The 13,517-nt window shown below is 37.4% G+C and overlaps 1 protein-coding gene across 3 annotated transcripts in view; it reads right to left on the bottom strand.

Annotated features, from left to right (window-relative positions):
* The window catches only part of SYNE2 (spectrin repeat containing nuclear envelope protein 2), a 315,865-nt gene that overhangs the window by 209,774 nt on the left and 92,574 nt on the right, over positions 1 to 13,517 (bottom strand). For all 3 annotated transcript variants that reach the window (XM_032405277.1, XM_032405280.1, XM_032405278.1), the window contains exons 11-16: positions 11,678 to 11,815; positions 4,485 to 4,649; positions 3,760 to 3,872; positions 2,608 to 2,770; positions 1,202 to 1,280; positions 745 to 932 (exon numbers count right to left, since the gene is read on the bottom strand). In XM_032405277.1, coding sequence (XP_032261168.1) covers positions 745 to 932; positions 1,202 to 1,280; positions 2,608 to 2,770; positions 3,760 to 3,872; positions 4,485 to 4,649; positions 11,678 to 11,815 — 846 coding nt within the window. The remainder of the gene's footprint in view (positions 1 to 744; positions 933 to 1,201; positions 1,281 to 2,607; positions 2,771 to 3,759; positions 3,873 to 4,484; positions 4,650 to 11,677; positions 11,816 to 13,517) is intronic.

The raw sequence follows: 13,517 nt of genomic DNA, 5'->3' as shown, positions 1-13,517 counted from the left end.
TGGATTTCTAGAATCACTACAGGTGACAGGAAGAATGACTCACTAACCCCTCAAATATTCTTTTTGCATTCCTACACTTACCACAAATTTTACTTTCATATAAACAGCCCATTTTCAGCTGAGTAACTTTAGTTTCTGTTTGGAAAATGTTTAATCTGAGAGGCTGTCTATATCCATTTGCAACAGAGGAAAACGAAAGAAAGAAAAACTACCTCAGAGAATAATCATAAAACAGATTATTACATGACTAGCAAATGAAAACAATATTGAATTACACTGAAATTTCTTCCATACCTTTCCACATAAGTTTAAGGTATTCTGCATTTTCTTCCTATAGAAACGCAGGGAAATTTTAGAGCTGAAAGGTATTCATCCAAATGGAAAAATAAAACTTTTAAAATATCAGTTTATTTTAAATGTATCTATAAGCTATCAAATACTCCAAGGTCTTTATTTTCTTTCCAAAGAACTTAACAATGTATCTTTCAAAAGCTACACTGTGTGTGTGTGTGTGTGTGTGTGTGTGTGTGTAATACCTATAATGAGGAGAAAACTTCCTTTTGGCAATTATATTAGAAAGAAACTAAACTCTTTCCAATACCTTGAAGAATTTTTCCAAGAGTCATACTTACTGTTCTCTGGCCTCTAATTTTTGGATTGAAAATGAGGATCTCCAAACAAAATGAAAAAAAAAAAAGAAAGAAAGAAAGTAAAATTGAGGAGGTACCATTAGACTGAAAATACCTCTTTAATCTGTTCCTTCTTTGTCTCCTCAAAACAAGCCTTGAGTAAGCGAAGGTTTTCCACATAAGTAGCCCAACATGTCAGAACTTTCTGTAGAGTGGATTTCACATTATATATATTTTTTCTATACGTACAAGTATTATATTCCACCGTGGTATATTCTTTACTAATATCCTCATATTCTCCAGCTATAATGTTAACAAAACAAGAAGGTAATCTCAGAAAACAGTTTATTATTAATAAAATCATACTGGTAAGAAAAATATTTGCATATTAATTGACAGTGGTGAAATAAATACGTACTCTGACAATATTAAAAGTGAACACAAGGATTTTCCAAAGAAAACACATATGTAAAACCAATTCCTAAAACATTAAGGTATAAAGTAAGTGAAACAGATAAAATGCTATTTTTAAGTAATGGTCATTCCATCAAAAAGTAACTGTACAGCTTTACCTAAATTCTTATGGATTTCTTCACATCTCTGAAAGGAAGTTTCAAGTTGAGCTAGGAACTCTTTTTCTTCAATAAATTTCTGGTGGGGGGAAGGAAAAAAAATACGGTGACAGTTTTTTACTATTACAAATGTGCCAAGATATCCAGATAGAGACATAAAATTTTTTTTAAAGATTTTATTTATTTATTTGACAGAGAGAGACACAGTGAGAGAGGGAACACAAGCAGGGGGAGTGGGAGAGGGAGAAGCAGGCTTCCCGCCAAACAGGGAGCCCGATGCGCGGCTCAATCCCAGGACCCTGGGATCATGACCTGAGCCGAAGGCAGACGCTTAATGACTGAGCCACCCAGACACCCCAAAATCTATTTCATATATTTGTTAATATTGCATAATTTATATCAGTTTCTCTTATTTTGCACATTTTTACTAATATTGAATAATTTTTATTAGACATACTAGAATATGTTATAAATAGATACCATCCATCACACAAAAACATTTGAGAAACTACCATTAGTCAAATTATGTGTCCTATGCAAGCAAATTCTGTTATGGAAAAATACAGAGTTGATTAAAAACTCCTCTATTTATTGTATACTTATTAAGCACCAATGGTATGATTACTTAAATGGAAAAATGAAAAATCAAAGAAAGCAAAAGAAAGAAAGATATTCAAAACCTAGTCAAATTTAGAATGATGCTTCCTATTCAGGAATGTACAGTGTTTAAATCATTCACTGTAAATAAATCTCTCTTCATCGTGTTTTTCAATTTTTGCACCGAAACTTACAGTCTTGGATTTTTCTTTTTGGTCTCTCATTCCAAAAAGAGGGAAACAGAAAAAATGATAAATCCTAACTGTAGAAATGACATTTCTAGGATGCTTTTAATTTACAAATGAACACGTTTATATTTAAATCATTGCAACATTTTTTTCCTACAAATTGCAAGAGCTAAACCCCCTCTCCATAAAAAGCCTCAAGACAAAATGTACTCTTTCCCACTCTCACAACTTGAAAGGCTAAGATAAAATGTTCTGAGAAAAAATTAATTTTTGAATGAAACCATGAATCTGAGTGGGAAAAAATATTTAAGAAGTGAAAGCTGGAATTCTTAATGGAAGTAACGTTGAAACATTTTCTAACTATTATGTTAATTAGCCTGGCTAACTGACTCTCCCCTGGTGAGGTAAATAATGCTGTTTTCTCTTCCTTCCTCCTCCCACTGTCTGTTATTTGACTACCTGCAATTCTGTTCTCCAGGCAGTTTTAAGCTAATGAAAGTTACCAAGAAAACCCATCTCAAAACCTGAAAAGGTGAAGGGAAATTGTGCCAAGGAAAAAATGCATACCCAGCTCCCAGACATTGAAAATACTTGTCTAAGACACAAAATAAAACAGCTTACATGCCAGTCTTCCAGCAACAATTCCACAGATTCTTTGTTCCCATATTTGATGTTCCAAACATCCAACTTTAATTTCACTTCATCCAGCAAACCAAGAACTGAGCACTTATAGTAATGAAATTCTAGACGTGGAATGAATTTTTTCCCCGAAATGTTGTTGATTCTGGAAAATATTGCAGGTTTTAGAGTTTAACTTAATATTATTGACCGAATGCGAGATAATCTATTTGGCATATCTAAAAATATTGGGTCTTTGGCTTTTTATTTTAAACACATGGAACTCAGATGTATCCTCAAATCTTTTTTTTTAAGTAAGCTACACTATGCCCAATGTAGAGCTTGAACATGACCCTGAAATCAGGAGTCACATGCTCTACCAACTAGGCCAGTCAGATGCCCCAAATCTTCTTTAAAACAAAACAAAACAAAACACACAAAGTAAAACAAACATTGTGGCTAAATATAAAACAACTATTTCTGAGATGAAAACATCTAACAGAACATTTTCTGAAGAAATGATTCCCCTATTGAAAAAAATCCTACACTAAATGTTAATCTCCAAAACATTTTACTAAATTTGTAAACTTTTGTGTAACTGAACGCAACCATAATTTCAACATTTATATATTAAGACAGCTTTCACTATTAAGGCTAACACCCTCTTATTATCATTCTGGTAAGTTACTTATGAATGATGAGAAAAGAGGAGATGATGTGGACAACCATCAATTAAATAATCTCTCTATTTATAGTATTTTGGAGTTTACAAAGTGCTTTCAGATACCTCCTCCCATTTCACCCAGGATCCTTGTGAGACATGAAAAGGGTGATTATTATTATCCTGTATTTACAAATATTTAAATACGCTCAGAAAGACATTAACTTTATCAAAACTCAGATATGGAGCTCATTTCCTGACTCCACGTCCAGAATTTTGCCCACCACCATATCCTACCATCCAATAAGAGAGCAAGTATGGTTAGCATGATATACTATTACTATTATGTAAAATGTGAAGGTACTATTCGTCAAGATTTCAAAAATACTTGTCAGAAATGATCTAAAAATCTCTAATTTTCTGGTCCCCATGGCTTCGTGTTAGTGCTCAAACATGAATGGTACGAGCAGTTGAGAAGTGCTGGTGTTACAAACCGTCCTTTCATTTCCTCCAATTTCCTAGGTGGTACCAGTGGTAAATGTTCTTCATCTCTACTTTCGAATGCCAGAAGAGTATTCAAATGACAATCAAATTTATCCATCAGATTCTGAAAAGAAATTTAGCATGACATGAACCAGACTTCTTGCCAAACATTGTAACTGGGGGTTTGTTAATCTCATTTGCTCTGGGCATGCACTGCATCATTTTCCAAAAAAAATCATAAAGCCCTTACTTTTTTTTTAACTAAAACTTTGCAAATGAGTATTTTCATCGGAAGTGCTTTAAACTGGAACATTTTACAGAGAGGCAGACCCTAGTTTCTTTGGTAAAAGCATTATCAAAATCTTTTGTTTTCGGATTTTCCATTCCCTTGTATGTTCACATGCTATAAATGTCACATATCAAATTCCTTCATGCCACTGTAGTGAGAACCCAATCTCTCATATTTTAAACCAGTCTCCTCCCTCCTTTTTGTCAGGTTTTACAATTGCTTTAGAACTTACTAGACTCTACCTTATTGTTTCCAGCCTGAACTAGCAAAATGCCCATGAAGAAAGTGAAGGTATCTCTGGCTCCCAAAAATCCCCAAGGGAATTGTTCTAAACCAACCTCAAATACCCATTATATTTCCTTCCCTTCTCCCTAGGACAAAGTCTTCCTCAAGAACAGTCCCTAACGAAGCATAGATTTTTTCCATGTTTCTTTTTTATTTTCCAACCTTGATTAAAGTAATTTTTTCTTGTATTAGAGCCATGGCTTCACCATAATCCTGGGAAGTTGGCAAGTCTTCATCTATAAGCTCCTCTATCTCCTGGAGCCCGGCTTCGATTTGATGCAGTGGTGAGGGCAAGGCATGATTCAGCTCTGTTTTCCACACATTAATCTGAAAAAAACAAAAATCTGTGCTTCAGTAGACACTCTTCCAAAGTCTACTTCTTCAGGGGCACCTGGGTGGCTCAGTCGGTTGAGCAACTGACTCTTGGTTTTGGCTCAGGTCGTCTCAGGGTCGTGAGACGCAACGGGTTCCACACTCGGTGCAGAGTCTGCTTGGGATTCTCTCTCCCTCTTCCTCTGCCCCTCCCCCCCCCCACTCGAGCGTGCTCTCTCTCTCTCTCAAATAAATAAATGAACCTCTTGCTTCCTCAGCCTTCCCACCATTCCCCCCACGCACAGGAGTCACACAAACATCAACTACTTATTTCCCCAAACACTTACTGCACTCCCAAGGTGTTCACTCTTGCTGTCCCTTCTACCTGGATTTTTTCCCCACTAAGCACCATCAGAACTCACTCCCACATTGATTGATGGATTGATTCATTCATTCATTCATTCATTCTGCAAACATTTATTAATAACCTGCTGTGCTAATAGCTGATAGAGCTATAAAAAGCTTCTGGAATGGAGAAGGTCACTGGACACACCACAGAGTACAGTGCAGCACTTAGACACAAATTAGATGTGCACACATGGGAACAGTGGGGCTTTTTAAATACATGGGCTCAAAAATTTAAGAAGCAGAATAACATATAACATCAATTTACCCAATTTAAAAATACATGAACACATAAATATAATATGTATTTTGCAAGACAAAACAAAACAAAAAGATACACCTTAAGCACATCACAATAGTGGGCTAAGGAGAAAGGGAAATGGAAGGAGGGCATGGGTATAGAAAGAAACACAAATTAAAGTGAATAAAAGTTAGATTAGGGCCTTGTCCAGACCCATGTGCCGTGAACAGAAGAGTAAGTTTAACACAACCCTGTACATCTGAGGGTCAATCAGATAAATATAAAAAAAAACACCCAGAGGTCTTGCCTGAACCCCTTAGTGGGGGAAGCAAAGTACATGGTTACAGTTAACTGTGGTCAGCAATATAACAGAGCCAGACAGAGAGAGGGCCCAGGGAAGACCCTGGAAGAACACTGATTACACAATGATGCCTGGAATTCTTTTTTTTTTTTAATTTTTAATTATTTTTTGTCTTTCAAATTTTTATTTAAATTCCACTTTGTTAATATTCAGTGTAATATCAGCTTCAGGTGTAGATTTCAGTGATTCATCACTTAACATACAACACCCAGTGCTCATCACAACAAGTGCCCTCCTTAATCCCCATCACCCATCTAACCCATCCCCCCGCCCACCTCCCCTCCAGCAACCCTGTTTGTTCTCTATTGGTAAGAGTCTGTTTCCCGGTTTGTTTCTCTCTCTTCTCCGCACCCCCCCCCCCACCCATGTTCACCTGTTTTGTTTCCTAAATTCCTGAGGCAAGGGAAACAAAAGGAAAAATGAACTAATGGGACTTAAGGTAAAAAGCTTCTGTACAGCAAAGGAAACAATCAACAAAACTAAGAGGTAACCTTCGGAATGTAAGAAGATATTTGCAAATGACATATCTGATATAGGATTAGTATCCAAAATATATAAAGAATTTATCAAACAACACCACAAAAAACCAATAATCCAGTTAAAAAAATGGGCAGAAGACATGAATAGACATTTTTCCGAAGAAGACATCAAGATGGTTAACAGACACATGAAAAGATGCTCAACATCAGGGAAATACAAATCAAGACTACAATGAGATATCACTTCACACCACTCAGAGAGGAAAAAAATAAAATGAAACCAGAGAGGGAGATAAACCATAAGAGACTCTTACTCATAGGAAACAAACTGGGGGTTGCTGGAGTGGAGGGGGGTGGGGGGATGGGGTAATTGGGTGATGGACATTAAAAAGGGCACGTGATGTGATGAGCACTGGGTGTTATATGCAACTGATGAATCACTAACCTCTACTTCTGAAACCAATAATACATTATATGTTAATTGAATTTAAATAAAAATTTTTTAAAAGAGTGTGGTTTTTGATCTGAACTCACACAGCTCTATTATGGTTTTTATGGCATTCTCATTCCAAAGACACCCACCCCCATGAAGATCAAGCACAAATTAAAAGGTGTTTCACTCAAATGACTTCCTCAAATGAAAGTATGAGTTTTAAAAAAAAGAAAAAGAAAGTATGAGTTTTAAATCTGTATTTCTCTTTCCATTATAGTTCTACTAAATGAATTGCCACTATTCTTAAAGTTAAATTGATTTTAAATAGAGGAAAAAAAAGCAAAATTACATTTTTAAAAGAATAGGGTTATCTGATTCATCACTAATTGACTGAAAAACATTTATTGAGTGCCACCATATGCAAGGCAAATATCAAAAAGAAACATATGAGCAAATACCCAAGTATAAAGATATTAAATGAGGAAAAAGCTAGGCTCCTTTAAGGAGGTCAAATGGAACTATTCATAAACTAGAAGCATTAAATATAGTTTTCATATTGTTTTGCTCTTTTTTTTAGGTTTATTGAGGTATAATTGACAAAACTGTAAGATATTTAAAGTGTAGATCACGGTGATTTGATACACATATACTCTGTGGAAGGATTCCCACTATCTAGTTAATTAACACATCCAATCACTTCACATCTTTTTTTTTTTTTTTGGTGAGAACATTTAAATTCAACTCTCTTAGCAAATTTTAATGCTTTAATGCAGTGTTAATCAAGAATAGCCATCATGTGACCTTACTCAACTTACAGCTGGAAGTTTGTACCCTTTTACCAACTTGTATTCCCTAACCCCAGCCCTGACAACCAGTTTTCTACTCGCTATTTCTAGTAGTTTGACTTTTTTTTAAAAGATTCCACATGTAAGGAATATCAGGTAGTATTTTGTTTTGCTTTAGTTGCTTGCAAGTTTATCTTCTCAAACAACATATGGCAAAAGGCAACTCTACAGTTTTAAATCATTAAGTATATGCAATTAAGCCTCCAGCTGGAAAAGAATGAAAAAAATATTTTCATTATTATGAATTTTTTTTTAAACATTTTTTTTTTATTTGACAGAGAGAGAGAGCACAAGCAGAAGGAACAGCAGAAGGAGAGGGAGAAGCAGGCTTCCCGCTTAGCAGGGAACCTGATGCGGGGCTCAATCCCAGGACCCTGGGAACATGACCTGAGCCGAAGGCAGACGCTTAACCAAATGACCACCCAGGCACCCCATTATGAATTTTTAATATGTTCTTTCATTATAACCAAGTTATTTGTGCATTTGCCAAAATAAAAGAAGTCAGAAAGTTGATACATGACTGAGTTAAAGAGAGTCTAAGAACAATAGCTCTAATTCAACTGATGATCTTTTCACAACTGAAAGAAAGCTGCATACATTTTGGATGGAACAGAACGTGTGCTTTCTGCCTGGGAGCTGCACCCTCTGTAAAGGTCAGAAGGGGAAAGATAGAAGATGATATTTACCTTTTATTTCTCTTCTTTCTCACTTACCATAGCAAAAAACTACTTTCTTAGTTTTGGAAATTACTTTTGTATTTGGATGAAAATTTGTATGTGGTCTGCCCTGATCTTGTCAGGTCAAAGTAACAGAATATTGCTATTTTGCATAGCTGGCTTAAAATGAAACCATTTACTGTGATGCTCTGAGGTAACTGTGTGCTCAAACAACTGAACCAGAAACTGCCTGGATGGTATTGACTTTTACACACCTGATGACTTTAAAATTAATGTCTCCTTTGCCCATCAAGACAACAAGCTGTATTATATCCAACTAAGGAATGGATTTTCAAGCTATGATCAATTTGTGGCACTTACCCTTGCAAAATAGTTTTTTTTAATGGTTTTTCTCATTATTGTGGGTACTTTTGCCAAATCATATTCAGTAAAATTAGGCCAGGTCTTTGTGGCCTGGAACATCGTGAACTCTACAGACAGTATCTTCTTCCTCTCCTTCCATTTTGTTGAGCACTTGTAACCAAAAGCTCCTGCCCTTTGCAAGGGTCAGTTTCAAAGCTGTGATAAGAACACGAGCTGGGGATGCAACGAGCCCTGACACTTGATGGGAAGGTTTCTGGAGCTATGCCAGTTCTCCCAAATTAGGTACTCGGAGAGGGTGGCTCTTTTAAGCTACCAGACTACTTAACACCCTTCATAACTGATGTGAAACATGTATTCTGAGAACAGGCTAGCACTCCTGACAGCCAAGAGGCTTGAGCAGGGATCGACAAATTTTTCCAGGGCCAAAGAGTATTTTTGACTTGTAGACCATAAAATCTCTGTTGCAACTCTGTAAATTCACCAAAAATCATTTAACTTATCCATTTAAAATGAATGAATTGTATGGTGTGTAAATTATACATCAATAAAGATGTTTAAAAAAAAAGAATGAAGGCGGGGCGCCTGGGTGGCTCAGTAGGTTAAGCATCCAACTCTTGTTTTTGGCTCAGGTCATGACCTCAGGATCATGAGATCAAGCCCCACATCCAGCTCCACACTCAGCAAGGAGTCTGCTTGAGATTCTTTCTCTCCATCTCCCTCTGCCCCTCTCCCTGCACGTGCTCTCTCTCTCGCTCCCTCTCTCTCTAAAATAAGTAAATAAACCTTAAAAAAAAAAGATTATAGGCAAAATAAAGACATTCAGAAATCAAAGAAAATTAAGAGAATTTTTTCCGCCAGACCTGCATTATAAGTTAAAAAAAAGTTTTTTCAGGCTGACGGGAAATGAGTTCAGATGGAAACTCAAACCTCTAGAAAGGAATGAAGACCACTGGAAATGATAAATATCTAGATAAATATAAGAGACATTTTTTTCTCTTAATTTCTTTAAAATGTATGACTATTTTTAGCAAAAATTTATAACATGGTCTTGGGGACTTTAAAACATATGTTTGTGGCATATATATATATTTATATATAAAGAAACTATAGCATAAAGAATGACAAATAAATGAAACTAATTGCAAGATTTCTACATAAAAATTACGATAACTTAAAAGTTGTGTAAGTAGACTGTAAAAAAATTTTTTTAAAGATTTTATTTATTTATTTAAGAGAGATAGAGGGGGCACAGAGGGAGAGAGAGAAGCAGACTCCCCGCTCTGCAGGGAGCCCGATGTGGGGCTCGATCCCAGGACCCTGAGATCATGACCTGAGCTGAGACCGACTGAGCCATTCAGGCGCCCTGTAGACTGTAATAATTTTTAAATGTATACTGTAATCTCACTAGAAATCCGATAGAAAGCAGTAGAGCAAAAAGCCAATAGATAAATTAAAATGAAATTCTAAAAATATTAACATAATCTAAAGCAAGGCAGGAAAAGAATAGAGATACAAAAAACAGAGGGAGGGGCACCTGGGTGGCTCAGTCGGTTAAGCGTCTGCCTTCGGCTCAGGTCATGATCCCAGGGTCCTGGGATCGAGCCCCGCATCGGGCTCCCTGCTCGGCGGGGAGCCTGCTTCTCCCTCTCTCTCTGCTGCTCCCCCTGCTTGTGCTCTATCCCTCTCTCTCTCTCAAATAAATAATAAAATCTTAAAAAAAAAAAATTAAAAAAAACAAAAAACAGAGGGAATAAACAGAAAAAAAGAGTAAAATGGTATACCCAAATTGAACCATATTAATATTCCATTGAATATTAACTGACTAAGCTCTCCAACTAAAAGGTAGAGATCATCATAATGGATAAGAAAGCAAGATCCAACCATATGCTGCCCATAAGAGATGCACTTTAAATATAAAGACTCAAATGAAAGTAAATGAAGGAAAAAGATGTATCGCACAGTCAGCATAAGACTGGAATGATCATATTGATATCAGATTAAGTAGACATCAAAAAAACCAGTATTACGAGAGATAAACAAGAATATTTCATAGTAATAAGTGTCATTCATCAGTGTCATTATGGTAACAATCATAAGTGTGCACAACTAATAACAAAGTTTTAAAATACATGAAGCAAAATCCGACAGCATCGAAGGAACGATTCTATAGATTTTAATAGCCCTCTCTCGGCAACTGATAAAACTAAGCAAAATGTCAATCAAGACATAGATAATCTGACACTAGCAACCATCTTTATCTTAACTGATATCTGTTGAATGCTATATCAAGGGCACCTGGGTGGCTCAGTAGGTTGGGCATCTATCTGCCTTCAGCTTAGGTCATGATCCTGTGATCCCGGCGACCTGGGATAGAGCCCCACTCAGGCTCCCTGCTCAGCAGGGGAGTCTGCTTCTCCCTCTCCCTCTGCCGCTCTCCCTGCTCATTCTCTTTCATTCTCTCTCAAATAAATAAATAAAAATCTTAAAAAAAGAAAGAAAGAAAGAAAGAATGCTGTATCAAATAACTACAGAATACACATTCTTTTCAAGGGCAAATGGTATGTACATCAACATGCACTACATCCAGGACGCCTAGGTGGCTCAGTTGGTTAAGCGTCTGCCTTTGGCTCAGGTCATGATCCCAGGGTCCTGGGATCGAGCCCCACGCTGGGCTCTTTGCTCAGCAGGGAGCCTCCTTCTCCTTCTCCCTGCTCCTGCTCTCTCTCGCTATCTCTGTCTCTCTCCAATAAATAAATAAAATCTTAAAAAAAAAACATGCACTACATCGTGGGTCATAACACAAATCTCAATAAACTGCAAACAACTGAAATCATATAGATATATTCAGACACACATACACATTCATCTTCACACATTCTCTCTAGGCTTGTCCCTAACTCCCTTCAAGCATCTATTAATAGTGACACATGACCCTGGTCCATCATAGAGATGAGGCTGCAGGTCAGTCAGAATATGGATAATCTACTGTGGCAAACCAATCATTGATGGCAAATATAAAAACTTTGGATAAGCAGTTTCTCTAAGTAGAATGCTGTAAATTCCTATTAAATATCAATCACTACCCAAATGAGGCCATGGAGAAAATAAAAGAACACTCTCCCAAATTTCTAATGTAGCATCTACTCTTTTACAGAATTCCTCATGGAAGTCTAAAGTAATCATCCAACAAACAAAGCTGCCTCGTGAAAATGTTCTTTCAATCAATATAACACAGTAACCTGGTAGGTGAGGCCATCCCAGGCTTCTCTCAACTGTAACTGATCTTCATTCAGTTCATCCAGATTCCTTTTTATTGGCAGGATGTCCAAAAAGGGCTTTTTTTCTTCATTGAATGACTCCAAAAAGGACAGCAGACTCTACAATCAGAAAAATATTTTCAAGACAGAAATTTCAGATCAGTTTCTGAAATGTAATCCGCTATGTTAAGGTCTATAGGTGTAGGTTACATTTAAATTTTTACTTAGATAAAGGTAAAATTCCCTGACTTCCGGATCCTCTCACTGCTCTGGTGTCTTTCATCAGTGCACCCTGATCATCTGAGTGCCATCACAGTAACAACAGGTCACAGCTTGTGTCTCGGGTCAGTACTGTTGGATTTCTACTGGAAGAGAGTGGCCAGGTCACCCAGCTCGACAGGACAACTCATGATGCCACATGGAAAATGTGAGTTTGTTTGTCCTCCCCAAATATGGATTCACGACAAAATAAGAATGAGTATAAGTAAGAACTATATGGTAGCAGTGATCACATGTAAACGTGTCTGTGATTAACTGCACTTGAGCCAGTTCTTCCCAAGTCATTTTATATAGACCTTAGAAAATACTTCATCCCTGCCCTCAAAAATTTAATAAATAAAGCTTTCCTTGGTTCGGATTTGTGTGAAATATTAGTGTTGAAGAGTCATCAATTCCATAAATATTATTTCAAACATTATTCATAAAAATTGACAGCATTTTCAGTTATATTTTATGAGTTGGGGCACCTGGCTGGCTCAGCTGGGACAGCACGCAACTCTTGATCTTGGGGTCATGAGCTCGAGTCCCATGTTTGGAGTAGAGTTTACTTTTAAAAATAAATAAATAAATAATTTTTTTTTAAAAAGATTAAAAAACTTAACTTAAAAGTTAAACTTAAAAGATTAAAAGTAAAACTTAAAAGATTAAGTTTTACGAGCAAACCGGGGGATAATTATTGTAATTCTTTCTGATCATTAATAACTTCATAAAGCCTTTTTAGAAACCTGAATCTGCGGTCCATTACTAAATCAAGGACATATGTGGGAGCAAAGCACTTCCAGTGGACGCTTAGCATCTTGTCAGTAAAAAACATCAGGCCAACGGCACCTGGGTGGCTCAGTCGGTTAAGCATCTGCCTTCAGCTCAGGTCATAATCCCCAGGCTCTGGGATCAAGCCCCAAGTCAGGCTCCACAGTCAGTGGGGAGTCTGCTTGTCCCGCTCCCTCTGCTTCTGCCCCTCCCCCTGCTTGTGCTAGCGCACTCTCTCTCTCTCAAATAAATAAATAAAATCTTTTAAAAAAACCCATATTGGGCCAGAACAGAGATGGAAGAAGCACAAAAGCTGATGCAGTTCAGATGAAAGTAAGATGAGACTGTCCCATCCCCTTTCTTCCCTGACGCCTCTAAACCAAAAAGGATGCTGTTGCCAGCAAGTCGCACAATCCGCCGCATGGTACGGTTGGAAAGGCTGGATTTGTCCAACTCCCTCAGACAGGGAAACAGAGCTTGGAGGTGTTAAGTGCTGTGCAGGCACATGAGAGGGTGTCTGCTTTATTCAGGACGGAGGACTAGTGGGGAGCAGAGTTGCAGAGACAGTGGGTTCTGAGAAACGGGGCTGAAGAACCCTCACCTTGGCTCCTGTTAGTCTCTTTCAAGACGGTACAAGAAGCAACTGCCTAACCTGGAGAAGCCCCAGGACATAAAGAGAGCTAGGGCTTCAAAGCCAGACTTCACTCAAATCCCAGCTCCACCTCTCAGTAGCTGTGTGACCTCAGACAAGTCGCTTCGTGCCTCTAAGTCTTGTCTTCATCTGTAAGGCTAG

The sequence above is a fragment of the Phoca vitulina genome, unplaced genomic scaffold (assembly GCF_004348235.1).
Source record: "Phoca vitulina isolate PV1807 unplaced genomic scaffold, GSC_HSeal_1.0 scaffold7, whole genome shotgun sequence".
Classification (NCBI taxonomy): Eukaryota; Metazoa; Chordata; class Mammalia; order Carnivora; family Phocidae; genus Phoca; species Phoca vitulina.
This window is presented reverse-complemented; position numbering and strand designations above follow the sequence as displayed.